The sequence below is a fragment of the Bactrocera neohumeralis genome, chromosome 5, assembly GCF_024586455.1.
Source record: "Bactrocera neohumeralis isolate Rockhampton chromosome 5, APGP_CSIRO_Bneo_wtdbg2-racon-allhic-juicebox.fasta_v2, whole genome shotgun sequence".
Taxonomy (NCBI): Eukaryota; Metazoa; Arthropoda; class Insecta; order Diptera; family Tephritidae; genus Bactrocera; species Bactrocera neohumeralis.
Genome location: NC_065922.1, coordinates 77,765,234 through 77,791,002, shown reverse-complemented (window position 1 = coordinate 77,791,002; position 25,769 = coordinate 77,765,234). Strand labels below are relative to the sequence as shown.

At 40.2% G+C, this 25,769-nt stretch overlaps 3 protein-coding genes across 7 annotated transcripts; 1 reads left to right on the top strand and 2 right to left on the bottom strand.

The window, feature by feature from the left end:
- Positions 1 to 1,875: 1,875 nt before the first annotated feature.
- On the bottom strand, positions 1,876 to 2,544 carry LOC126760415 (uncharacterized). Its single transcript, XM_050476024.1, has 2 exons — positions 2,341 to 2,544; positions 1,876 to 2,275 (listed from the first exon to the last, which is right to left on the bottom strand). Exons 1-2 carry the CDS (start codon positions 2,352 to 2,354, stop codon positions 1,930 to 1,932), a joined length of 360 nt encoding a protein of 119 aa, XP_050331981.1. The 5' UTR covers positions 2,355 to 2,544; the 3' UTR covers positions 1,876 to 1,929.
- A 238-nt stretch (positions 2,545 to 2,782) lies between these two features.
- LOC126760414 (N-alpha-acetyltransferase 20) lies at positions 2,783 to 4,488 on the bottom strand. Of its 3 annotated transcripts, XM_050476023.1 has the most exons (7): positions 4,318 to 4,486; positions 4,092 to 4,207; positions 3,901 to 4,030; positions 3,705 to 3,841; positions 3,569 to 3,630; positions 3,115 to 3,248; positions 2,783 to 3,017 (listed from the first exon to the last, which is right to left on the bottom strand). In XM_050476023.1, exons 1-6 carry the CDS (start codon positions 4,368 to 4,370, stop codon positions 3,237 to 3,239), a joined length of 510 nt encoding a protein of 169 aa, XP_050331980.1. In that variant the 5' UTR covers positions 4,371 to 4,486; the 3' UTR covers positions 2,783 to 3,017; positions 3,115 to 3,236. The 3 variants fall into 3 exon arrangements, with proteins under 3 accessions (XP_050331980.1, XP_050331977.1, XP_050331978.1); XM_050476020.1 differs by lacking the exon at positions 3,115 to 3,248 and having other exon boundaries at positions 4,318 to 4,488; XM_050476021.1 differs by having other exon boundaries at positions 3,115 to 3,630.
- A 482-nt stretch (positions 4,489 to 4,970) lies between these two features.
- LOC126760411 (supporter of activation of yellow protein) lies at positions 4,971 to 25,313 on the top strand. Of its 3 annotated transcripts, none has more exons than XM_050476018.1 (12): positions 4,971 to 5,891; positions 15,175 to 18,930; positions 19,144 to 20,554; positions 20,636 to 20,856; positions 21,962 to 22,053; positions 22,152 to 22,301; positions 22,361 to 22,807; positions 22,871 to 23,143; positions 23,205 to 23,547; positions 23,611 to 23,773; positions 23,838 to 24,026; positions 24,106 to 25,313. In XM_050476018.1, the coding sequence occupies exons 2-12, from the start codon at positions 15,286 to 15,288 to the stop codon at positions 24,621 to 24,623; spliced, it is 7,452 nt and encodes a 2,483-aa protein (XP_050331975.1). In that variant the 5' UTR covers positions 4,971 to 5,891; positions 15,175 to 15,285; the 3' UTR covers positions 24,624 to 25,313. The 3 variants fall into 3 exon arrangements, with proteins under 3 accessions (XP_050331975.1, XP_050331973.1, XP_050331974.1); XM_050476016.1 differs by having other exon boundaries at positions 4,972 to 5,891; positions 20,633 to 20,856; XM_050476017.1 differs by lacking the exon at positions 4,971 to 5,891 and adding an exon at positions 10,476 to 10,995 and having other exon boundaries at positions 20,633 to 20,856.
- Positions 25,314 to 25,769: the final 456 nt, after the last annotated feature.

The following is a 25,769-nucleotide window of genomic DNA, read 5'->3' as shown; positions in this document are numbered from 1 at the left end:
GAAACATTCCACAAACAAATGGGAACGGCTAGTGAACTGTGCTCCGCACAGTGACCGTTTCGACCTTTTTCTTGCTCAATTTTTTTTTAACAGTTGAATTAAAAATTTCTAAGATTTTGAGGCCAATCTCTTCAGTTTAAACTGTTCTACATGTACACACTTTCATTACAGTATATACAAGAGTATACATGTAACTTCGTAGGTATTCCCTCATAGGCGCATACACAAACGGCAAGAAAATACAATAATTGTAATCGGGTATTGCCAGCGACAGCGAAAATCGAAACAGCGCATGGAAAAAACCCGCACGACCCTCAGTGAGACCGAAGTGGTTGCCTGTGTTCGTGCGGCAGGCCATAATACAACCGTGTGTTGTTACAAAAACAACAACACGCAGTGTGTGCGAAAATGGAAGACTGTTGAGTGGCAGCGACAACTACAACGACACCATATGCGCTTGCCTTTTGTCAGCAGCTGTGCGTTTTCTCAACTCATTCACACACAGCTCGCGTGTTGTTGCTTTGCGGCGACTTTGCGCTTCGGTTGAAAAACTCGATGTATGCCGATAAGCGACAACTGTGTGCGGCATTAATGGCCAACAAAACAACTACATACACACAGGCGCAATGACAGGGAGCGATGAATAGGCGACAACGTTCGTTAATGATTGCTGGCTAAGCTGGTTGCCGACTCATCGCTAGTTCTGGTTACATTGCCGTTTCTGCTGCGACCGCCTATGCCGATGCAAGCATTGTGTATTGTTGCTACGTTGTTGAATGCACAAAAAGCGATGTTGTAAATTGTCGCTTGTTTCGAATTTCCTTTGAATAATCGTTGCTCTGCCTTTCTCATTTTTGAATTTCACATCGCTGACGCTGTTGTTGTTGTTTTGTTGCACATTGTAGACTGTGTGTGTGTGAAATGGAAGGTGTGTGTGCGTGTGTAGCGGTCATAAGTTTTTTTTCTGCCTTTTACTTTGGAACAAGCAGTGAAGGGCAAGCAAAAAGACGGTAAAATAAGAAGCGTATTATAAACGAAGATAAATGGCGAAGGGGCAACGAAAAGGAAAAGGTGATAAATAATGGCCGATTGCGGATACGGAATGCAATAACGAGCGAATGAACGAAGTATTCTAAAATGGAATATGAGCGCACATACATATATGTACATATGTACCTGCATATGTATGTATTTGGGAGATATGTACCAGATACTAAGGCTTTAGAAAAAATATATATGTATTTTTCTAGGGAAATTGAGAGATAGGATAATACACATGTGCTATCTATTTCCGAAGAAACCGTTAAACTGCAAATATCTTGTCTTATTACTTATGAATATAAATACACAAATGTACATACATATTTATGTAAGGATATACTATATGTACATACATATAAACATATTTGTTTTAAAGCAATCAAATAGATTTTTGAACTAAAACGAATTATTTCTCTTACTTACGCCAATAATATTTTCAATTGTCTATGAATTTAATGTGCGAATTGTAGTAGTAATGACAGCTGCTCATAAACTCTCTAGCGCACATAACGTACTTCCGGTAGATATACATACATACATATGTATGTACATACATATGTGTGTATTGTGGTTTTGAGCTGTATATAGGAATTTTTACGTGAGGCTAAAAGGGCCACCAAAGACAAACTGCAAACTGTTTGTTATTCCATATTTTATAACAAATTGGTTAACTTTGAATTGCCAATTCAAAAATGTTTAAATCGACTTTATTCTGAGGAACTTAACCTTCACGTTGTCAACCAGTTAACTCAAACCAGTGAGCTTACTTCCGGTCACATACTGCAAAAGTCGAATATACATACATACATATATAGAATAAAAAAGGGTACCAAGTTCGAAAAGATGTGTTGAAAGCCACGTTTAAAAAGTCGCGCTTATTTTTATTGCTCAATCCTTCATTTCCATGTACATTTTGTAGGTGTAGTTGAGTATTTCCATTTTGAATGCTGTTCGCCGGTGTTGTGGCACTTTGTCGAAAAATTCTTGTATAACAGCCAGGAACGGATCAGCGGACTGTTTGTAGGTGTTTACAAAATTCAAATAATTCTCCACGAGTGTGCGAAAAGTTTCATCCAAATTTGCATACCGCTGTGCATCAGAGCCCAAAGCAACACTAGCATCCTTTAGGGCGTTGGATCTGGGGGTTTCAATTTGTTTTTCTCTTTTGTCGCTGGGGTTCTTCAATTTAGGCTGATGTGTCAGTTGCGAGTTGAGCAATGGTGCGGATTGAGAACTAAAAGTTTAGGTTGTGAACACACAAAAGAAAAGAAACTGAAAAAATAAAACAAACTATTTCACCCTTTTGGTGTCATGCCGGCCGTAAGAAAAAATAGTTGCTCAAAAAATAGCCATTCCTTCTTTGTATGCACATTACCGCCCGTTTTACTTCTTGCGCTCAATTCAATTACAAAACGATCTCTTAAAGACTTCCAACGCTTGCGACAGGCCTCCACTGATTGAGAAGAAGAAAAACTAATAAATATTGGTAGAAGCGGATGTTAATGAACGAAATTTGCACCAGATTCGCCGACATTATTTGACACACAGCTCCAGCAGATATCCTTCTTTCGCTTATTTTTATAGTCCGGATTATATTTATTCCAAAGACATTCGTTTTGCTGAATTTCTCTAATTAGTTTTTCCTCCAACATTTTTTCTGCTTTTTTGATTAAAATTTTCGTTGCAACACATAATTTGTCTTATGGATGTTTGATAATACTTCTAAAATACAAAACAAGTGTTCGAATATGTACATACATATATGTATATGTATGTAATAATTTTAATAAAATCTTCTGAAGTACATATATTTATAAAACCAAGAACTGATATGAATGATGTATAAAATAAATTAGCTTTAGCATTTACATCAGTTGTGATACCATGGACTTGCAATTTTTGAAACCATTTCAACATCGACTTTAATTCGAAGATATGTGCATTTGGTTTGCTTGGTGTAGTTGATGTGTTGTTATCTGCAAAAAATTAAATTCTTAATAAAAATTTTAACTTTAAGTAAATTTAATGCTCAATTTAAACACACGCATATACATTTATGAATAATGAATTTACCTTGTTATGGTTAGAATGTGTTATGTTGTGGTGCATTATTTACTCTTGGAAGAGCATTTCATAGCTCATGCCTTTGATTTTAACTGTTTACTAGTAGATATACATATGTAGATTGCAAATAATTAGTTACAGCCCTAAGAGCAGAATTAATGGTTTTAAACAAATGGTTATATAAACATGTCTATTACAAAAATACAAAACAGTAGGCGCGTTAACAGCTTTTATAGAAATGCGGAAGCAATTGACGCCAACGAATTAGCCACATTTGAGAAGGAGTAGTTTTGATTTACAATTTATTTATTTCATGTATGTAGTATATAGGTTTGTTCTGACTTTTGTTGGTAATGTTTTGTATGAATTATTTTGTTTAAGGATGCTCGTGTGTTTTATGATGACCGTAAGCAGCAAAAATGCACATTTAAACTCAATTGGTATCTAAATCTTCCAGTCGTACCGGGTGGGTATATGGTATAATAGATTTCTTTTCTACATCTCGCGAGAGTGCCTTCCTCATGTCTAGTTTAAAAATTCATAGAATTATTTAAAATTATTTACATATGTTTGAAGCTTATAATCGCGTTAAAACCTACCATAAGCATCTTCGTCGTGATCGCCAGCGTAGTAATCAAGTATAGTACGATAAATTATGTAGCCCAAATTTTGGTACATATTGATTGCTACCTGATTACTCTTGCGCACAAAAAGATCAACGAAATAAGCACGTTTTCTAAAAAATGTAAAAGCTTGTATAGTAATAACATATAAGTGGAACAGAAATATGCATACTTTTCGGAGACATCTTCCAGGAAATTCATAAGTAAAGCAGCTAAGCCTAGACGTCTGTAGTCCGGTGAAACGGTCAAAGCAGTTACATGACCGTGCCAATTTTCCATATGACCTTCAACCTTGCCCATAACTGTAGTTGCAAACAAAATATATATCGACGACTATCACTCATTTCAAAGCTTTGTACTTACTGTAACCCATTATTTGCCCACTTGGGGATTCAGCTAATTGGAAGTATTCAGGCCATCTAGCCAAATATTGTGTATAAAACGAAAGGCCGTAAGTTTCGGTTAGTGGGTCGAAGTTACTGCGAAGGGTCAAAAATCACATTTATTGTAAAAAATAAGTTCGTTTGTTGAATAAACCGGACTGAATCACAAACGGAGCGATGAAAACCAAGTATCGCTTTCTACTTACACATTATTGAATTTGAAGAGGTCATCGCAGGTGAATGGGCGTAATGTAGTCATTTTTCAAATAAAAAATGTAAATATTTATATTGAAAAGTAATCGTGATTTAATTTTTTGTGCAATGATAAATTTGCACGTTCAACACAAAAACAGCTGTTCAACGCTTCAACTAGAGAGAGCCCTATAAATCAGTTGTTTAAAATGAGAGAGAACTCTGAGAACAGTGTTGCAGTTTTTCCCTCTACATATTTACAAAAATATATATTTATAGTATAGTAATTCGATTTTTTTTTAATTGTTTGAATTTTCATTCTAGAAAAAACCCAGAAAGCGTATTGAAAATTTACACTTATCTGTTAAATTGTTTACACTTTCTCTTTATTAGAATTATAATTATATTTTAAGCATATGTGAAAATCGAGAGACTTATCTTAAAAGATCGTAATTCTGTTTTATTTGACAAAATGGTGACTTTTTTATGAGGATAAACATTTCTAGGATTTAAAACTATCTGGGTGGACTTTTCGTTAAAACGTTTAATTTTTGTTAATTACTTGGCCATATTTAAGGGCTCTGTAGCGCTTTACATGTGTAAAAAAACACATGCCTGGCAATGCTGCTCGTCACCATTCATTCGATGTTCAATTTTTGGTGTGACAATTTATTCGCAGCGAAACGCATCGTGTCGCATTTACAGTGTTATTTCAGATCAGATATATTTGGTACAAAAAGAAAGATTTATAAACTAATATTAAGTTGAAAAGTGACAAAAAAAGGCGTAACAACCTTTGTTATAATTTCGAAGGTAGTGATATGAAATATAATAGTAAAAGCTAAATGAAATGAAAGTGGGCCAATAGTGAGTGACGAGAGCGGTGTAGTCGTAAAATACTGAAAAGGCGACCGTAGAACAGCAGCGCGGCGAATAAGTACCAGTGCCAGCAAATTCGTGCTAAGACATAGTAGCTGCTAAAGGAAGTGAGAAGCATAAACAGTGAAGATGAAAAATTCATTGCGGGAAGTTTTAAATTGATTGTGTGCGTTTTGTTACGCGCGAGTTGAGGAGTTATTATTGTGATTTAAAGACGTAAATGAGGAAAAGCATTACATATTCTTTGCATATACTAAATTGAAAGATAATTTGACAAAAAGATGTGTAAAAATTGCTTCGCTGTGTAGAAAAATTGTGCCAGACTTGCAGGTAACCAATACAAACACCGAGTGTAACACACAAACAAACTCACACTCACAGTGGGTTCTTGTCTCGTGCGCCACGCACTGTTTTCATACAAATTGTCGGAGGTATTCGTTGGATTACATGCGCATTCGTTGTTCGCTTTCAAATGTCGGTTGATAGCTAAAATTACTACTCTAAAATTTATGATTTATGTAAAACAAACACTATAAGGAAAATATTACAAGTGCTAAAAGTTGTTATTGAATGAAAAGTGAAGAGATTAATATATTAATAAGTTTAAGTGAATTAATACCACTAAATACAACACAACGAACATACACAAACACAACTCTCGCCATTTCATATGTTAGCATTGTATTCTTCAATGTGCAAAGCTAAAATGGTGAGTATTTCTTTGCTATTATTTTTGTTGTTTTGCATTTTTTGTTGGCACCATGCTCGTTCGTCGCGCGCGAGGAGACGCGTTATTTGATTATGGTATGGTGGGTTTTTCAACGAACCGGTGGGGAGTAGTGCGTGATAAGAAGGGGAAAAACATTGTAATTGCTAATGATCTGTATTATAATAAAAATAAAAGAAATGTGATACATGATCACACATTCACATATAGTTATACAATAATATGTAGATAAAGATAAATACAATTATTGTAATATGAGATATAATCATATTGGACCATAAACGGTGTTACACAGTATGCTTGGATAACTGTATATAGAATAAAAACGTTAGCTACCTTTTGCTGATTCGAAATTCGTATTGGCCTCCTCATGTGAATAATAATATTTGTCTTACAAAAGAGCCTAGCTGTATGTCCAGCATTGTGCAGAATTTACAGTAATTGTTTAATTAATTGTGTTTCAATTATGTGCATATTGTCAATGTACCGTTATCGGATAATACCACCTTAAAAATAACGTTAATGACGGAAGAAATTACTTGTTGAAATATGATGATTTATAACACAGACAAAGGATAAGACACTAGAAGTGTTTTATTATTTAAAGAAAAGCTTTTTGTTTGGTCACTTGCAAAGGGTTGAACATTCAAGCTAGCATCACCTTCATTTCAGTAAGTTCACCACACTTGAGTTGTTATACACTAAAATTCCCCGCTTCTCAGTATTTTCTCTAAACAATCACAACATTTCTTCACTTTCACAAATTTCTCCACACTGCATTCCCTCGTTTGTTATTTTTTCTTTCGCTTCACAATGTGTGTGCTTCCCCTACATAGGGTTACTTAACGGACGCGCGCGCGTTTTGTAAAGTTATGTCGACCCTGCTACAATCAAGGCACACAAGTCAATGGCGCTAACATTTGCTGCAGAATACAAAACCAATTGACAATACGATACTTTATTATATGTATGTATATACCCATCTACAAGTATAAATTTTATGCGTTTGTATGTATAGAAATAAAAAGATACATTTTTGATGTATTCTTTTAAATGCAGATGTGCTGGAAGGCATTAAAGAAACATGGTACATTTGGGTGGAAGCGTGGTTATTCATTGGAAGCATTCTCCATTTATCAGACGCAAGTAAAACCCGACAATAATCGGGGAGTGCGAGGTAGCCTTAAATCCAGCTGCCCTAGAGTGCGTAAAATGCATTTACTTGCAATGCCCGGCTGAGGCTCATCGATACTTTATTGATTTTGAGGTGAAAAGTGCATTGGCATTTGTCCAAATGAAACTCAACTTTATGATTCACGAATAATGTAAGAAATACTCAAAATTTTTACTTTTTGTTGTATTGTATGCATACATACATACATACATATGTAGGTATTTGAAGTTTTCATATATTTTTAAGGGTTATTTCCTATTATGGTAGAGTTTTCAAGCTAATTCTATAATATTATTCGAAAGACAATAGTATAGAATATATATAGATAATTTTATTCTGACAAATGTTAACTACCGAAAGAGATTAGTCAGTGAAATTCCCCAAAATGGACAGCTCCCATAACTAGAAAAATTTTATAAACACAACGTTTTCATTAATATTATCATACAAAAAGAATACCCATAACCAGGCATGAGACATTTTTCAATGACGCGTCCACTATTTTCGTAATAGTATGTACATATTTCGTTTAAACCATCTCTGATAAGCGGACAAGATTTCAGAAAAATTTTCAAGCAAATTGTGCACAATTTGTAGAAGGAAAGAAAATGACTTGCGCTAGCACCGGAGGCTCAACGAAAACAAAGGATAATTGACATTCATTCACTGCTAGTTGACATGGCTTGCATTAATTAGTTTAGTAGAAATATATGTAGTTCTTTCTGGATATTGTAGCAGGTTAAACTCCTACTTATCCAGAATAGACCCCAACATATCCAAAATATGTCCTGCCTGCAATGAGTCTCCGCATGACACTCGGCACCTCTTTGCATGTCCCGGAAACTCCACTCATCTGACACCCTTTTCCCTTTGGTCCAACCCCGTCGAAACAGCACGTTTCTTGGGCCTCCCGTTAGATGACGTCGACGACAACTTAGATAGTCCTTACCATCCTAAAGGGGATTAGATAACCGTTAAAACAACAACAACATTGTGACAGTCCGTGTCCGGGCATGAGGAATTACACTGTACATGTTAACGAATTACTAATTATTTACAGTTACTTCGCAGATCTTGTGAAATCACAATTTATTGTAAATATTTGTCTACATGCATACATATGTACGTTTGTACATTGGTATTTTTTTGTCCATGTGTGGCTTAAACATATTTGCGATTCTCCCGCTTCTTTCGCTTATCCAATTTTTATGTTTAAGAGTTTATATGTACATATGTATGTTGCATTCGTGTTTTATTTTTAGTTTTCCACCCTTTTTGTTTTCGTTATATCTCTTGCTTTCGCATTTGATATCACTGTTTGCTTGTAAACATTGTGTATTTTTTGAATTTTCCGGCACGAAACATTTTTGATGCATAGCTTTGTTTTCATTCAAATCCCGGTGCACCAACAGTAATAAATACTTGAAAGAATAATTTGAAGTTGCAATCAGCCACGCCCATTGACACGCATATTACCTTTATTATAGTCTTTGTATTTTATCTGTCAGGAAGATAATAATTTAATTTAATCGAGTTGATTAAATATATGTATGTACATAAAGTACAGATTTTAATGTGCGAAAAATAATTCAAAGATCAATATTTTGGAAACTTTATAATGGGATTTTAAATCAACAAAACTTATTAATTATAAAATAAGATCAAAAAGGTATAAGTAAATAGATAAAGCACATTTATATGAATAAATTTGTATTTGCATGTATTAGTGCATGTCTATTTATTTTTGATGTTTAGTTAATTTTGCATTTGCCTTTGCTACGCTCAGCATTCCAACTATCTTTATTTTTTAATATTTGAATGTATGTATGTACATACATAGCTACGAACACAATAGTGAAAACGAAATCTTCTTAGGGCAACACCAATACACACACATAACTAGCCCATCAGCTGAGGAGCTTGTTGGAGGTGTTTTGTGCAGCAGGTTTTAATGCAAATGCCTTCATAAGGGCGCCCAAACGTTTAAAATATTACTAGTAGTTCGAGTGGTATTCCCTACTTTTGTTGATAGCATTTAGTGCAAGTTGTCTGGAGTGGTTTATACTTTAGATACTATGAACCCTACCTACTTCGCTCATTTTTTTTTTCTCAAAAATCGCTACAGCAGAGGGGGCTGTTTGTTTTCTGTCTTTACGTTTTGGATGCCGCGATTTCTGTATTTGCTCGACATGTTGCATTCATATTGTTGAAATTGCAATCGTCAATTTGACTGTCGGCTGGCTGGACGTTCGCTCATGTTATGTGTTATGTACCTATCTCAAGTTATATGGTTGCCGAAACGAGTAATGAACATTATTTTGATGTGCATATTTGTAATAACATTTGTATTTATCCGTGTGTAATATTGTTTGGTATCTGTTTAAAATGTATGATAATCGTGTTCAACGAGGCTAATTCGTCATACTTGAACACAAGTTGTTGGTGCATTCGCTACTGCAGTCAACGAAGTCAAGTTTTGTTTATTAACAGTGGAAAACGCGAAATTTGTTTTGAATTGTTACCATAATACGCTAATGCACCCATATTGACGCCTCGGCATTCGCCAGACGAAGTATTAGGCAGCGAATGAGATTTGTTAGCTGTTGTCTTTTGTGTATATTTGCGAATGCTTATTATATGTATGTTTTTATTAGAGCTCTGCTCCGCCGTTAACATCTCACTATTGTACGTTTCTCTACTAGCGCACATACACACGTGTCTACTAACATATTTATATTTGTATCTTTGCGATGCCTTTTGACATGCCTTTTAGAGTGAACATAATTATATGTGTATGTGTGCTTGCAGGCGCTCAAGTATCTTTTGATTTCTTTGTCGCAGCGGTTACCTCTGCTGCTCGCCGCTTCGTGAGTTGCTTTTAAGTTTAAACATATTTTGGTGGCATTTAACAGATTCCGTTGTTGTTGCTACACTCTTATATCTATCCTATACACACATAAATTACGAACACACACATGCCTGTATACGAATGACTTTGTATGAATATTTGTCTATCCACATGCTACTTGTTTCTGCCATGCATCGTGTTTTATTCATGTTCGCACTGTGCACGTGCTTCGTATTGCCCGTGCTACGATCGTGAGGTCTCTGCGCGCTCGGTTTTCGTCGTCACCCAACCATTCTGCCCCTGTTGCCTTGCACTGGCTGGTCGTTACTAGCACTTTGCTGCTCAAACCTACCCCTCACGCTGCCTGCTCGCTGTGGCCAACGTCGGTTATAGCTGGCGTCGTACGACATTCGTTGCTTTATCGCCACCGTTTCTTGTCAAATACTTTCGCTGTGTTTATCACTGGCTCTGCTTCATACAGCTTCGTACGCTGGTTCGTACGATTCGTTCATACGTTGCGCACTGGTTCGTTGGCACAGCATTGAAAATTTCACAGCGTATATTTAACAAAAAATGATACAACACAATTTTTCCTCTGCAGGCAGCTCATTTTCGTTCTCGTTTTCGGTTTCGAAGTTCAACGTTTTGAAACGCGTGTAGTGCAGTGTGTTACGTTTGCGTTTACGCGAAGTTCATGCAGTTTTCAGTTAATCGAGTGCTAGAAAAATTCGATAAAAGTCTTGACGTATCAATCCTCGCTTCTATATGATATATAGTGAAGGTGGAAATTATGACAAAATAGTAGTCATCGCTTTGTTTAGAAATCAGCTTTGCTTGCAGACGTTAATGGTGTGATGGTGAATACATAAAAATTCATACGCTCACACAATTTTACATAGTCATGACCACATTTGTCTTTACGCACGGTGTATGTTCGTAAAAGAGGGTGGTGAGGGAGCTGATACACTCAAGTAGAATAAAACATAACTTAGGGAGGATAGAAAGTCTGTTCTCAAACGTAAAAGTGCTAACAAGCCGCATAATATGTATATAAATTTCAGTTGGTGAGTTTTTGTGTATTTAAATTATAAGTTTTTGTGCTGAATGTTAAAAGAAATTGTTTTGAATTATGGTATATAAAGTGTTATAAAAAGTAATGAACAAAGAGCGGCCGCGACAAGTGCAGTAACTGAATTTCAATGCTGTCACCGATACATCTCTTTTGTGTCCATAATACTACATGTGTGTGTAAAAATCCAACTTCGTGTAACAGTTTTCTTACACAAATAATTGAATGTTGTCAATAAAAATTCGTCACTCAAAGCCTTGAAAAAGTTTTAAGAATACAATATTCTACAAATCATTGTTGATCTCGGCAAATTCTTCTTCTCAAGCTCCGCGAAATTGTGTTAAAATTACATGTTTACTACTTTAAACTAGTGCATGTGTACTTGTGGTTTGAAAAGTATTTTCGTGAGCTCAGATTGTTCATAAGCCATAATCAAATTAATTTTATACATACATACATGTATAAACCTTACAATTAAGCCTTACCAAGGTCAGCATATAAGCTGCTAAGCACACATTAGACAAAAAATATACAAAACAGTATTGATATCATATACATATGTACATAGTATTGCCGCTAGGCTAGGCTAATGATTGAATAGCCATAATCATATATGCCACCTTGTGCAATGTATTTGTTGCTTTTTGCAAACACCTGCACATGCACATAAATACAAATGTTAAACAATCAAATATTACATTTTAATATTATATGTATTAATAAATTTTCATATCCACTTGTCTACTTATTTTTATTTGCTTGCAAATTGCTCTCAACTTTATTACAATTTTCAATATACATACATTTCGTATCATTATTTTCTAATTTTTATGTTGATGGCGTCTATCGCGGTAAGTGATTGCTGCGCCGGCCACATGAGTTTTATAAACAAGTAGAAATATGTGTACATATCTGCATACATATGTATGTAAATATAAATAATAGTGTTAAATTGTTCTCGTATTTGTTTCTCAGATACTTTTTCATAACAGAAAGAAAACGTTAAACATTTTTTTCTGTGACTTTAAACGGCTTCAATTTTTTTTATCGTTTTACATGCCCTTTTTTATTATTTTTTGGGTAATTGTCAGAATATACATACATATATAATATATGTACATATGTACATATGTAATAATTTTATGGAGATACATTTTTGTATGTATTTAACTTGGTTAAAAAAACACTTTTTGCTTAAACATAACATTTATTGCTATATGCTGCGCTTTGACCTTAAAATCGGCTAAATATTTTACGTTTGTTTTTAAATGCTCCCAAACTTGTGTGGGGAATATAGTAAGCACTCTTTGCTCTAGTTCCTTACTGAAAACTAAGCACTTGCTTGTTACCTTGCTTGCTTATAAAATAAATTAACCTTGACTTGTCTTAACAGGTCTGCCAAAAATAGCGCTTCCTTCCCTTGGGTCAATAAAGCACCGTTCCTATGACACTTACTGCGCTTGTAAAGTTCCTTGCATGGGGTTTCAGTTGCCCAGCTGTCTGGCTGCGGTTTCTGTTATCATCTTCGTCATCACCGCAAACGTCGGCATTATTCGTTCTCACCGTTAGTACCGAATTCTTTTTGTATGGCCTCGCTTATCAAGCCGCCAAACGCGTTGCGTACAAAACCAAAAGCCATTCGCTATGGTTAACTGAATGGAATTTTTCATAATAAAACGTATCTGCCGAAGCTGTTGTCTTTGTTATTGCAGGTGCTTGCGAATGTGAAAGTGTACGGCGGTTAGTGAGTATGACTCTAAGCTTGACTGTTTGTTGTGCGGGTGAATGACCCGAAACCAAAACATTGCGCGCAGCGAGAAGATGCAACAATTGTGCGTTTGTTTGCTCATTTTCTAGTTCCGCACGTTCATTCATCATTTCCTCACTCACTCACGCGCCAGCCATTCATACATTTGGTTTTGATAATATGGTGTTGGTTGTGGTAGAGGAGGCTGTGGTGGCGGATGTGCGACGCTTAGCAGCGTTTTATTCTCGTCACTGTTCCCTAAATGGCTGTCCGTCTGGCGGTCGGCCGACAGGTTGGTCGGTATGTCATGTCTGGCGGTTGCTAATTTTGGGGTCGTACAAGTGTAAGTGCTCGGATTTCTTGTTGCTCGGTTAGTTGTACGTTCGGATGCGCTCGGTAAGTTATATCGTTTGGTCGATAAGGGCACACACCGATTACTGCTTCGATTAGCTGCATTGCTGGCAGCTGGGTATCGACCCATCATAGTCTTAACGTTTTCTCGGCTTTTTCGTTTCCTGCAGCGTTTCATGTTTGTTGTGCTCGCTTGTTTATTCAAGTATATTGTTTTGCTCGCAGCGTTCGTTGTGCTGTAAAGGTGGAAAACAGCGAACGTTAGCAACCTTTGCTTACTCCCAACAGACAAAAATAACAAGACATTTTTTGGGGTTCCCTAATACACAGCACATATCTTCCAGCTCCAAATACTTTGGCAGTTAGGTCATTAGCGAATTTTTTATCATTATTCGTATTTCAAATTAGCGTTTCTTTTAAAAAATAATTTGTTTACATTGAACGCTTCTCGTTTAAGAGTTGTTATTTTCGGCAGTAAATGCAGTTAAGGGGTACAAATAAAATGGCCAATGTGGCTGGGACGCCTGTCTACAATTATTTATATCCTGAATATATTCTCTATTCGGGACTTCATTCTTCAATCGAGCTTTTCGTAAATCCTTGAATCGGATCATAAGTTGTGACCAGTTTTGGACCAATAAGTTCGTTGTTGATCTTGTCCAATTGTCTCAAAGTAATTTTCTAGCACCTGGAATGTGTTCTTAAGGATTGAGTTATGGATTTTTTGTGACATTTTCATAGAATATATTTTTGCAGTAAAAACTAGTTTGTATATCCCCTGGAGCCTCGTCACAGTTTATCCTTTCACTATTCTTCGTTCAGTTTCACAAATACCGTACGAAATTTTGCAAAGCTTTAAGCCTTTACTAGCACGAGTCGACGTACTTCTATTCAATTACGCGCATTTACTGATGCCCGTACGTGCTGTTGTTGCTTCGGGTAGTTGTGTTTCGCTTGGAGTTCCATTTGCAAATGTGATAGCATTTGCCTCGGTTTGACTGCTTTGCCATTGGTTTGGCGAACTGGTTGGCTGTGTTTGCACTGGCTGTAGACGACACGACACGACCGTGGCTGACCAGCAGTAGCGGCAATCGCGCGCCTGTTGACACGACGAATATTTTAATTCATGGTAAATCAAAGAATCACCTCACTTTTGAATATTGTGGCTGCTCTCCGTCGATTTGTCGAACTTTCGGCGCGCGCCTAGGCGAAGGGGAAGCCAGTCAGCCTGTGGTGGCGTCATCATTACAGCAGCAGTAAGTAGCTGTTAGCTGCAGTATATAAACGAACTGCGCGCTAGACTGGCTGTGCTACGCGCGCGCCAGAGAGTGAGTGAGAGCGTACAAAGTGTGCATGCATTGAGAGCACAACGATGCCGCGGCGTCGGCTGGGGCGGCGAGTGTATATGATAAGGTGAAGAATCCAAAGGCAAGGAATAGAGCACCGAACCAACTATCAAGAGCAGCAGCAGTAGCAGCACGAAGCTACAACATCAGCTATGAGCGCTTAGTGAACAGCTGATGCGATTACGTTGTTTCAAATGCTAATACGAGGTGAAACAACGGTAAACAGCCGCTGCTGAAACACATTAAGAACCAAAACGCTGTGCTCTTTTGTTATTTTGCTTTTTTTGTTTTGCTCGCGACATTCGCCGGCTGGACCTCGTCGTCTGTCTGCCAGTCAGTCCGTTTGACCGGCAATGCGACTCTTCGCCTATCGTGTCAAGTCGTAGCGGCAGACGCAGCGCACACGTGTGGATTCCCCGACTTGATGACAAATACGTCTATGATGCGCGCTGCTTAGTTAGTTTGTCGGCTGAATAGCAGACGCACGACGCGATCTCAACGTATATTTTGTGTTTTTCTTTGTGTATTTTTTATTCATAGGATGAATTTCTGGTGACAACAACGAGTTTGGGATGCGTCGGTGGCTATTAATATCGCTTTTCTTAGTCCAATTTTTAATATTGAATTTGTTTGATCTGTGATAGATTTCTTCTTTGTGTCGCTTATATGTACGTTCCTTTTTAGTATATATTTCTAATAGTAGAAATACTTTTTGTTTCGTCTATTGCAGGAAGATATGACGCTCTTCTTACGCTAACTGATCCGAAAAAACGTCAAAGCGCGGCTCCGATTGGATTTGACATCCATCCCAATACTTAATCAAGGAAGAGGCAGCTAAGCAATGAATGTTACAAACAACCAGGCGCCCGAAGATTCACAGATCCCACAGAACAATTCGTACGCCGCCAGTAGAAGAATCAATCATAACCAAAACTCCGCTCTGGCTCACGTACAGGCCAGTAACCAAAGTGCTGAAGAAGACCAGGAGCAAATTGTCACTTCGACTTCGTGTGAGACGCATATAAGCGCTACCGGTCATTTGCCGCGTCTGGAGGCATTGATCACATCGCCGGCGCGCATCACCAGCTCCACCGGGAATGACTGCAGCTCCTCACCGCAGCGTGTGTTGTCCACGACGTGCAGCAGTAGCAGCAGTGGTGGTAGCGGCAGTGGCCGACAATCTACGCATAATCGCGGCGACATAACAACGGATGCCTCCAGCGAGGATGAATCCCAATCGCCACATCAATCGACGCAATCCTCTTTCATTGGCCGAAGTTTAGTGAAACCGGGTGCACGTGCGGTCCAGGCATTTGTTCGCGCAATACCCACTGCGTTGGACTCGGTGATGCCGACAACTTCTGCTGCAGCGGCGACACGTTCAGCAGGCGCTCGAAGTGTGGATACGGAACTGATGCGCGCAGTATATTCTGCGAGCAGCAACAATAATAACAAAATTAGTATTAGTAATATAAGTAACGGTTGTTTAGAGCATAGGAACGGCGACAGCGACAATACGAACATGGTTGCGCGCGAACAGTCAACCACCACCGTGGCCTCAAGCGGCGACACCAATGCTGTTGGTCATGCAACGAGTGTGGCGACTGGCAGTGGGCAAGGTCAAACAATGCAAACCGAGCACAACACCGAAACACACAAGATCATACTGAAATTACCCAAATCAAATGCTACGAGCGTTAATACACGCTCCAGTGAATCTCATAGCAATACCGATACGTTGAGTGGCTGTGACGGCATTGCCGGCTACAGTGGAGCTGAATCGGCACGCAAAGTCGAGCCACTCAAAATTAATTTACATGCTCACAACAGCAGTAGCAGTACGAATATAGTTCCCAAAATCACAATCAAACCGATCGTGAAGAAGCACAACGATGTCGCATCCTCGGATTGTTCATCTTCGGCCGAAGATGAGGCGGTGATTGAGACCTGCAGCGCACGGGTCGGCGCACAAATACCGAAATTGACCATAAAGGGGTCAACAGTCGTCGGTGGCTGTAGCGATGAACCACATATTGTTCCCAAATTGACAATACGTTCTGCCAATGACAGCTCAGACAGCTCAGTAGTGCCCAAGTTGACAATCAAGATGTCCGATTCGCAAAGCAATTTGCATAACAATAGCAGCATCAGCCAATTGTCACCAGCCACTTCGGGGGTGCACAGTGCCGTTACAGCAAAATCACTGACGGACCACTCACCCCCGCCACTGCCAAAGCTCACCATAAAAACATCGCTGGACGGGACGAGCGAGTCAATAATGTCAACGATATCGCCGGCATCCTCATCTTCGTCATCGTCGAGCACATCCTCGTCCACAGGTTTGCCGTCCCTATCTTCTGGCACCGCCTCGTGCAGTGTATCAAATGCTACCGCCTGTTCTGTGCCTAAGTTGACTATAAAAGCATTGCCGCCCAAGCATGAGGAGCTGGTGCCAAAGTTGACAATCAAAACAAGTGCAGCTGGCGCTTGTGTGAGAACATCAGCGGCCAACGCTCCTACAGATACAAATACTGAGGTTATTGAAGCTGGCAGTTGTAGCAGTAAAATACCCAAACTAACGATCAAAACCGGTCAGGAACACGCGGTGATTATAACGCAACACAACGACACCTCCAACGCGCAAGTCATACCAAAGTTGACGATCAAAACTAAATCATTGGATGCGGAAGAGTCGCTCAGCGACCTAAGCGAGGACCCGGCACCGCCTCCGGAGAAGATACCCAAGATTACAATAAAGACGCATGAACCAGCACCGGAGGCTACGACCCCCAAATTCTGCATTAAGACCATGCAACAGCAAACGGAAGCGGAACACACACACTCCATTCCCAAGCTGACCATATCTATGGCAAATTTGGAAGGCGGATCAGCACCCCAATCACCTAAACAGTCGCCACTTGTGGTGCGGCAGTTGTCGAGCAGCTCACGCATGCCAGAGTCGCCGGAAAGGCTGCCAAAGCTAATGATATCTCGCCAGGATACCAAAGGAGGGAACTGTGATGCATCTGTAGAAAAAGTCGTACCCAAGCTGACCATTAAAACCAATAGCCAGGACGGTGGCGGCAACGAATGTAAGGAGAAAATTCCCAAATTGACCATCAAATCGATACCCAACGTAGAGCAGCAATCCTCAGAGGAGAGTGATGAATGTATGAGTGGCGAATCTTCGCCACCATTGTCCTCAGCAGAGGACGCAGCCACTAACAAAGTGGTGCCCAAGCTAACCATTAAAAATCTTTCTTCGCCAACCTTGCGAATGAAAGCTGTGCTGGAGGATAAAACGCAACGTAATGTGTCAAAAAAGTGTGGAAAATCCAGCGAGCTAAAAAACATCGCCGTCGCCGACATAAACGCCACAGCCGGTTGCGGCGTGACGCAAAGGTCGCTGGATACCCAACCAAGTAGGGAGAATATTGCTCACGAACAGTTAGTTAACGGTTTCGAATCTAGTAGCAGTCAAGAGTTCTGCGGTTTCAACAACGACAACACAGCGTTTGCTGAGGAGGATATACAGGAGCCGCGACGCAACTCTGACGACATGGACATCGATGAGGGTTTGCAAAACCACGACCCACAGGTATTCAATAATATTTTTCATGTTAGCAATGGTGACTCGCTACGCATGGATAATACCGAAGAAACGGAGCTAATGCAACCGCCGATGTCAGGTGACGACCTATCCAACGTAGTGGACACTGTCGATTTGACATCCTCGCCATCACCGGGTTCGTCGCCTGCACATTTCACTTACACCGACGCTGATCCGCAAGTAAACGATGCGCAGCAACCGCCGCAAGCCACCATATTAATGGAGCGTCTACAACGTGAAATGAGCGTAATACAGACGGCGCCGCCGTTGGATAACAGGCTTCTGCTTAACCAATTGAATTCGCCGCTTAATGCTAGCAAATACGGTGCTCCACCGCCTCTGCAGCCGAAACCATCACAAACACAACAACACGTCCACCAGCAACAGTCACAGGTTCAAAAACAACCACATCTGCCACAACAAATAAGCAATAGCATGAAATATCCGCAACTGACAGAACGGCTAATGGCTAATGGAGCACGAGTCCACCAAAATTCAAACATAATGCACACAGTCGGCAATGCTGCGGCGCCAATGAATAACACAGCGCTGACAAATCAGTTGGCACCGCAAATGGAAAAGGTAATAGATTCCATTGAGATACTGGACACGCCTGAAGGTAGTCCGCGTTTGACGCTGGACGATACCGCTGCGTTGCCCAAAAATCTTCACATAAACAACGAAGATGGTTTGATAAATAATGCCACGGTCAGTGGAACTTATGAGGAGAACAGCTCCGATATACTGAGACGCAACAACAATATCTTGGATAATGATTCCGCAGCAAATGAAATGAATACTATGAACTTGAAGAGACATGCGAACACAATATCCACTTTGATGATGGAAAACAATGTAGAGGAGCACTGTATTGAGGTGAGTGTTTGGAAGGTTAAGAACGGGGAAGGGTGGGGTGTTGACTAATTATAGACTAAGAAGTGGTGTAAAACAAAAATGGAGTTTAGCCAAAGCCCTAATTTGGTTCTATTTCTATAAGTGTAGCTGTAGTGGTTTTTGTATGTGTTTTTTTCTACAAGTATCTTCATATTTATTATAACCTGGGATGTGCCATTTTATTTCTTTGCATAGATCACACCAAACAAAGTTCGTCGCATTGATAGTGAATCCCACACGATGGCTACACTGACCATTCTAACGGACGATGAGTCATCTAACACGAAATTGATCACAACGTCGCCCACCATCTTCGGAGGCAATCATCATGTTGTGGACATCAGCAACGAAGTGGAACCAACCGAGAACTCCACCATCACAATGGATCTCTCCTCTCCGAAGACTTCGATTCATCGTCCGCGCAAACAACGGCATGAACATCTATTGGCAATACCCCTGGACGAAGAGGACTCGCTGCAGTACAACCTGAATAACGCCACAGTCGCCAATTGTTACACAACGAATGAACATTTAGGGTCGTCGAAAGCGGGAGCTGCAACCACAGAGCAATTGACTGCAGCGAACACACCTGCCGCCATCAAGAGACGCGGTCGTCCAAAAAAGAATGCTTTCAATAATGCTGCGACAGCTGCAACTGTGACAACGCCCGCAGCCACTGCCATGTCAAATGACACACCCAGTATTGGTGCTGTCGACACTTCAGCCACTGATGGCGTGTCGAAGTCTCGCCGTGTGGAGCTGTTACGCAAACGTCTCGCTATCGATATGGTGGACGCCGAGCAACCACCAGAGAAACAAGACAGCATAGAAGGGGCAATGGATACGGAAGCGTCGAAGCGAGATCGTGCAGTGCGTACTGGAGCAAGAACTTCTCGGCGTTCGTTTTTACCAGGTGGCGCTATTACGCCAGCATCGAAGATCAAGTTAAGTAACAATGGCGAGGTACCTATAAGGGGTCGTAAGCGTTCAGTGAACGCCTTGTTGGGCGGCAGCGCTGCTATTGGTTCAACAGCACCAGCAAACACCACAATCACCAATTCAGTGTCTGATAGCATTATGTCCGTCCTTAATCACTACGGTGGTTCTAATTCCAGCATCTCTTCTGCCTACTCCAGCAGCTCCATGAGCTCTGCCACTGTGACAACAGCTACTGGCGCCCCAGTGAACGTCGGCGTGCCTACTTCCATTTCGATGGCGACACAAATTGACTTGACCATGTGTTCATCCTCGTCGTCAGCAAGTAATGGCAGCACAACCGCCACTATGACCATAGCTGGCGGCAGTAATGTCGCTAGCAGCGGAACAATAAGTGTCGCAGTACAAAATCAAAGCAGCAGTTCAATGCTGCCACCTGCCACCATACTTTCCTCGTCGGATCCCGTGCCGGATGTGGTCTTCAGACCAAACGATTTCTCTTCGCTTATGGCAACTCAACAGCTGCGGGCAGCGCAGTGTAACACTAGCTTGGAAACGGATCTGTTGCGTATGCAGACAACACTGGACGGCACCAAATTCGATAAAAGCGACGATGACTCAACCAGTCAAGGTGGCGGCGCGTACGGCAGCGGTGCGGATATATCTGGAGGTAAGCATTGATTCTACGGTTTCCTATAAAGTCTCTTGAAATATGTGTGCTTATGACTTTCCGCCTTTTGTATTTTAGAAGACTCTAATACGAGTACAATTTCCACACCCGTTGGTCGCGGTCGAGGTGGACGTGGTCGAGGACGTGGCTCTGGACGTGGTAGCGGCCGCGGCAGTCGCGCTCATCGCTTGGGCCGTGGCGCCAGTGCTGTTGCCAAACAAATTGCGCTCAGTCGACCACGCTGTGTCGGCGGCCTAAAGCATACCCCCGATCCAGAGCGAATGAAAGGCCTCTATAGTCCGGTAAGTGGCTCATTGAATATGCTAAAATGAAATCTTGTTTCGAAATTGGATTTGTTCGTTTTGTATTTAGCGCAATAATATTAATTACATCATAAGTTTATAATTTTTTAAAGTTTTTTTTTGCTCTTAAATATCGCATGGTCAAAGCGAACAAAGCACATAATAGCATAGCAACATATATAAAGTTGTATCTATGTAGTGTGCGCATCGAATTAAATCGACGAAAGGGGCGTACATTTTCTGCGAAGTTCCCAAGTTCCGACGGCATACAAACGTCATCAGCGCCGCCACACACCACTTTACAAGCATTGCAAGCAACTGAAAAAGTTCAGGTGTGCAAAGCAGCTGCTTTTCTTTGTGTGTGGACTGTGGTGGTTTCGCTTGTGCTCACCATGTTGAATATATTTTGTTGTAATATATATGTGTGTACCCTAAATATGGGGTTTCTCGTAGAGAGGAGAATAGCCTTCCCCAACTATGGAAATTTCCCCTCTGTCGTTTACCCAACATTGAGGGGAATAAACGAACACCGCTTGTGTTTTCGCCTCTTTTCCTTATGTTTTATTTTTATTTTTTTTTTTCGTAGCAGTCTGCTGAAGCGATCTCCAGTGAACTAGAGTAACAATTGCCCTAGTAGTAACTGTTAATGGTACAATGCTTTTAAAATATATTTGCAATTAATGAATTAGTTAAGCAATTGCGTCGTTTATTTACATATGTATGTACATACATATGTACATTCAATGTTCAGAGGGGTTCAAATTTTAAATAACACAATTAAAAATAAAATAACTTATTATATTTTGTTCAAAAAAAGTGTTTATTTCACAAAATACCTTCTTGTTTTATTTTATTTTGTAAATAATTATTTTCGTGTTTATACATACATATATTATTTATTTATTTTTTTCTTGAAGGTTTGGTTTTAATCATTTTTTAATCTAAAAGTTTCAACAAAAATATTATTTCTGAAATAATGCTCTATGACATTTTTGTGATCAATATTATATACATTAATTTTGTCATTGAATAATTTAGTGAACTATATTCTTTTATTTGAAATTATTTTTACTTAAAATCATCTCCCAATAACCTTTTTTCACAGTCCCCTCAAGTATTTGAAGAGGATACCCGTATGAGCGCTGATTTAAGTCAGATTCAAATGCCGCTGCAATCGGAACCAGCAACGCCTATAAGGTAAAATACACACATACATACATACACAGTTTATGTTTACCATATATATCCATATATAAAAACAATCTAACAAATAATTTTTGTTTGCAAACCCGTAGGCAACCTGATTTTCTTAATAATGACGAGTCTCAGTCCTCCGTGGTTAGTACGAGCAGCATTTTGGATCCCAACACTGTGGCCGCTGTACAAAATGGCAGCGCTATTAAACGTCCAAAGAAGAAGAAAATGGAAGTTTGCGTTGCTGAAGAGTGAGTAATCACATGCACTTTGGCCGAAAACAAAATCAATATTTGTACTCTATTTTCAGCGCCGAAATTACAGTTGCAGCTATCGCTGAGTATGACTGGCCGCCTCCGAAGGGCTGTTGTCCATCGAAAAATCGCGACACTTTTATGATTCAAGAGCAGGTCGCCTTGTATTTGGGCATTAAAAGCTTCAAGCGGAAATATCCTGATCTGCCGCGTCGCCAAATCGACATGGAGGAGCGCAATTGGCTGCAAGAGAAGGGTTTCGTGTCGGAGCGTATGTGCGACTTGGGCATCACAGCCGTTTGGGCATCGGACATACTCGACATTATGTATACCGACTTCTATGAGAAATACGAGGAGTACAAGGATTTCATCAGGCAAAAGCATTTGCGCGAAATCGAGGCAAAACAGAAAGCACTAGGTCTCAACGTCACTGGCCGTGGACTGCAAGCGCGTGAACGTGCATTGCTTTCGGCCAGTAAATGGAATTCCTACTTCAATAGAAGGTAACTGCAAAAACGCAAAACGTAACAAGAACAAAGAGCACTAACACTAGTTTTGTATTGCAGCCGCAAGGAGGAACGTTTAGCATGTCTGGACTTGCAGACGTTAACGGTGAATGTGCCATTGCCTGCAACAGCACCCACTACAACAATGGTGAATCGCTCAATTGCCGAGGCAGTGACAGAGGCCGCTAAAACCGAGAACATACCTGAGCCACCAACACTGTTGCGACCGCGCATTACTACACCGCCACGTGACGTGGACGCCAGCTACCCAGTAGCTTTAGTGCCGGGTCAGTATAGCGCGAAATACCGCCAGTACACGCCATCAGAGTTGAGGTAAATAAATAAAAAGTCGGAAATGGCACAGGATTAACAGAGTTATATTTTCATTTTACAGTTGCTTCCCGCTTAATACGGTGCTGCAGAACCCACGTTTGCTGGTTGAACGTACGTCACAACACACACAAAAGCAAGCGGCACCTCCAGTGTTAGATGACAAGAAGTTAGCAGACCAGCTCAATGTCGCAGATGAAAAACCTTGCACCCAATCAACGGACACAAAAGCCACAATCGACAATTGCACCGAGGAGAACACAATGACAGGCAACACTCTGCGTCGCAGCGTGCGCTCACGTTCTGCCGCTAAAGCTAATTGTGACGACATCGATGCAGCAGAAGAAGCCGATAGTGCAACAGACTCGGCTATGTCCACTTCGGGCAGTGAAAGTGAAAGCGAATCGGTAAGTCAGCGGATGGCAGAAAACGTGTGGAAGTGTTTAATGAAATTACTGTTTTTTTTATAGGACTCGGATAGCGACTCCGATGGCTGCAACGATGATTCCGGCTCGTCATCGGAGGATGAAGGTGCTCCTCCCACCACGTGCGGCGTGTGCCAGCGTGCACAGCATCGCAATATGAGAAACCTGCCCGAGGTCTTCATAGATTGCTATACATGCCGACGCAAAGGTAATTAAGCGTCTTGCAATTATGCTTGTTGATATTTATATAACTCTTTTGTTTTGGTTTTCAGTCCACCCGAGCTGCATTGAGATGCCTTATCGCATGGTGGCGCGCGTGCGCAACTACAATTGGCAATGCGCCGACTGCAAGTGCTGCATCAAATGCAAAGGTAACAAGGATCAGAATAAAATGCTGTACTGCGAGCAATGTGATCGCGGCTTCCACATTTACTGCTTGGGTATCAAAGCCGTTCCAGATGGTGAGTAAAGCTAAAATATACTCACAATGGCTATGATCCCTTTATAACTCTTACCTTTTACTCGTTTTAATTTAAACAGTTCGTTGGAGTTGTGATCGTTGTAGCTTTTGTATACGTTGTGGCGCCACAAAACCCGACGGCTTGCCACAGCAACCAAACATGATTTCGCCGAATGGCGAGAAAGTCAAACAGATCAAACACAAAAAAGTGAAATGGATTAATGAGTATCGCATAGATCACATTACGAAATTGCGCGAGCATTGCTCCATGCTGTGTGTGCCCTGTGGACGCGGCAAGAACGTGAAACGCGTACAGATAGCCAGTCCATGCGTCAGCAGCGTAACAACAAGCGCAGGCACTTCTATGCCACAACCAGCATCGCCGCCCATCGCCACGCCACAAAAGCAGCTGGTTAAGATCCCGCCACAAACACCAACAACCGTTGCCGGGAGTGCAACAGCAATTGGCAACGCGGCTACGGCGGTTGTGTCGTCGAATGCGAGCAACGCAAGCAGCAAGGGTGCCGCTAACCAGCCGACAGCGAATAAGACGAACGCAGCCGGTACGCTGCCGCCGCCACCGCCCGTTGTTGCCTGAGTGGGGGTGATACGTTACTGCCCTAAGCGTAGTAGCCTGAACGACAGCGATATGTAGTAGCAATAAAGTGCGACCGTGAAGGCGGTGTCTTGAGCGTAATCGGTGTGCATAACTGCTGCCACTAAACCAGCATCAGTGCAGAGAAACGCTCGCAAGTTGAAAGAAGATATTAACATTTGGAATATGATTCACGAAAGAGAAATGTTTTAACAAGTGTAAAGCATATAATTGAAGAATTGATGACAAACTTAACGCCTTTTCATAAACATAACACTTATTTTAGCATTTAAGAACAACAAAATTTAATTCATACTTTTTTAATTAAGTTAAATGTCTAGTTTCGTTTAATATTTAACTATAAGCTAAATTTATGATAAAAACAAACAGTTCGATTCTCCTATGCTACAACGTCAGGCTTAAAGTGTTAATATATCAAATGTATTATAGTGCAAACAGAAATTAATGAACATAGACGTAGAAGGCAAATGTTTACGTACATTTCAGTAAGAAACTATTTCAACAAATTAACTAAGGAGTAATCGATTTGCTGCATGCAAACACAATCATGTATGTAATATATCAAATAATGCACATAAGCGTTGATTTAAGTCCTAAGTAAGCTGAAAACACAAAACAAAAATTCAACAGAATAACAAAATAAAATAAAACTAAACTATGTAAGGCGTGAAATTCACTTTGTATACAACACTGTTTAATAATGAAAAAAAATGTGTATTTAAATATATGCGAGTATAGTTTTTAAATGAAAGTCAAAAGTAAGACGTTGAAAATCGTTTTCAAAGTGGCGGAGTGGCAAATAGTATTCATGCGGTTTTAGCTGCTTAAGTCCACTCAAGTTTATTGAGCAGTGACATGTAAAAAAACGTAAATTTAGCATATCTCCTAGCCCTCTATTTGTGTTTGTGTTCCTCATCTGTTATTTTGCATAATTGAGTTTTTTCATGTAAATATTAGCCAAAGCAATGCTTTAAATGTCCCCACTTTCTCATATGAAGTGTTAATTAAACAATCCATTCATCCATACTAATATTTCGATGTGTGCGAATTTCTATGATTTTGCTGTTACGTTAGCCAACCGCGCTACTCCGCCGAGGATTATTCATGTGTGTTTTTAATCTACGTACA

Excerpts from the sequence above, each read along its gene's own strand:
- LOC126760411 (XM_050476016.1), top strand. The coding sequence starts at position 15,286 with ATGAATGTTACAAACAACCAGGCGCCCGAAGATTCACAGATCCCACAG. Across the intron at positions 18,931-19,143 it reads TAGAGGAGCACTGTATTGAG|ATCACACCAAACAAAGTTCG; the intron begins GTGAGTGTTTGG and ends TTCTTTGCATAG. Across the intron at positions 22,054-22,151 it reads GAACCAGCAACGCCTATAAG|GCAACCTGATTTTCTTAATA; the intron begins GTAAAATACACA and ends GCAAACCCGTAG.
- LOC126760414 (XM_050476020.1), bottom strand. The coding sequence starts at position 4,370 with ATGACTACATTACGCCCATTCACCTGCGATGACCTCTTCAAATTCAAT. Across the intron at positions 4,031-4,091 it reads TGGGCAAATAATGGGTTACA|TTATGGGCAAGGTTGAAGGT; the intron begins GTAAGTACAAAG and ends TTGCAACTACAG. Across the intron at positions 3,842-3,900 it reads CTGGAAGATGTCTCCGAAAA|AAAACGTGCTTATTTCGTTG; the intron begins GTATGCATATTT and ends TACATTTTTTAG.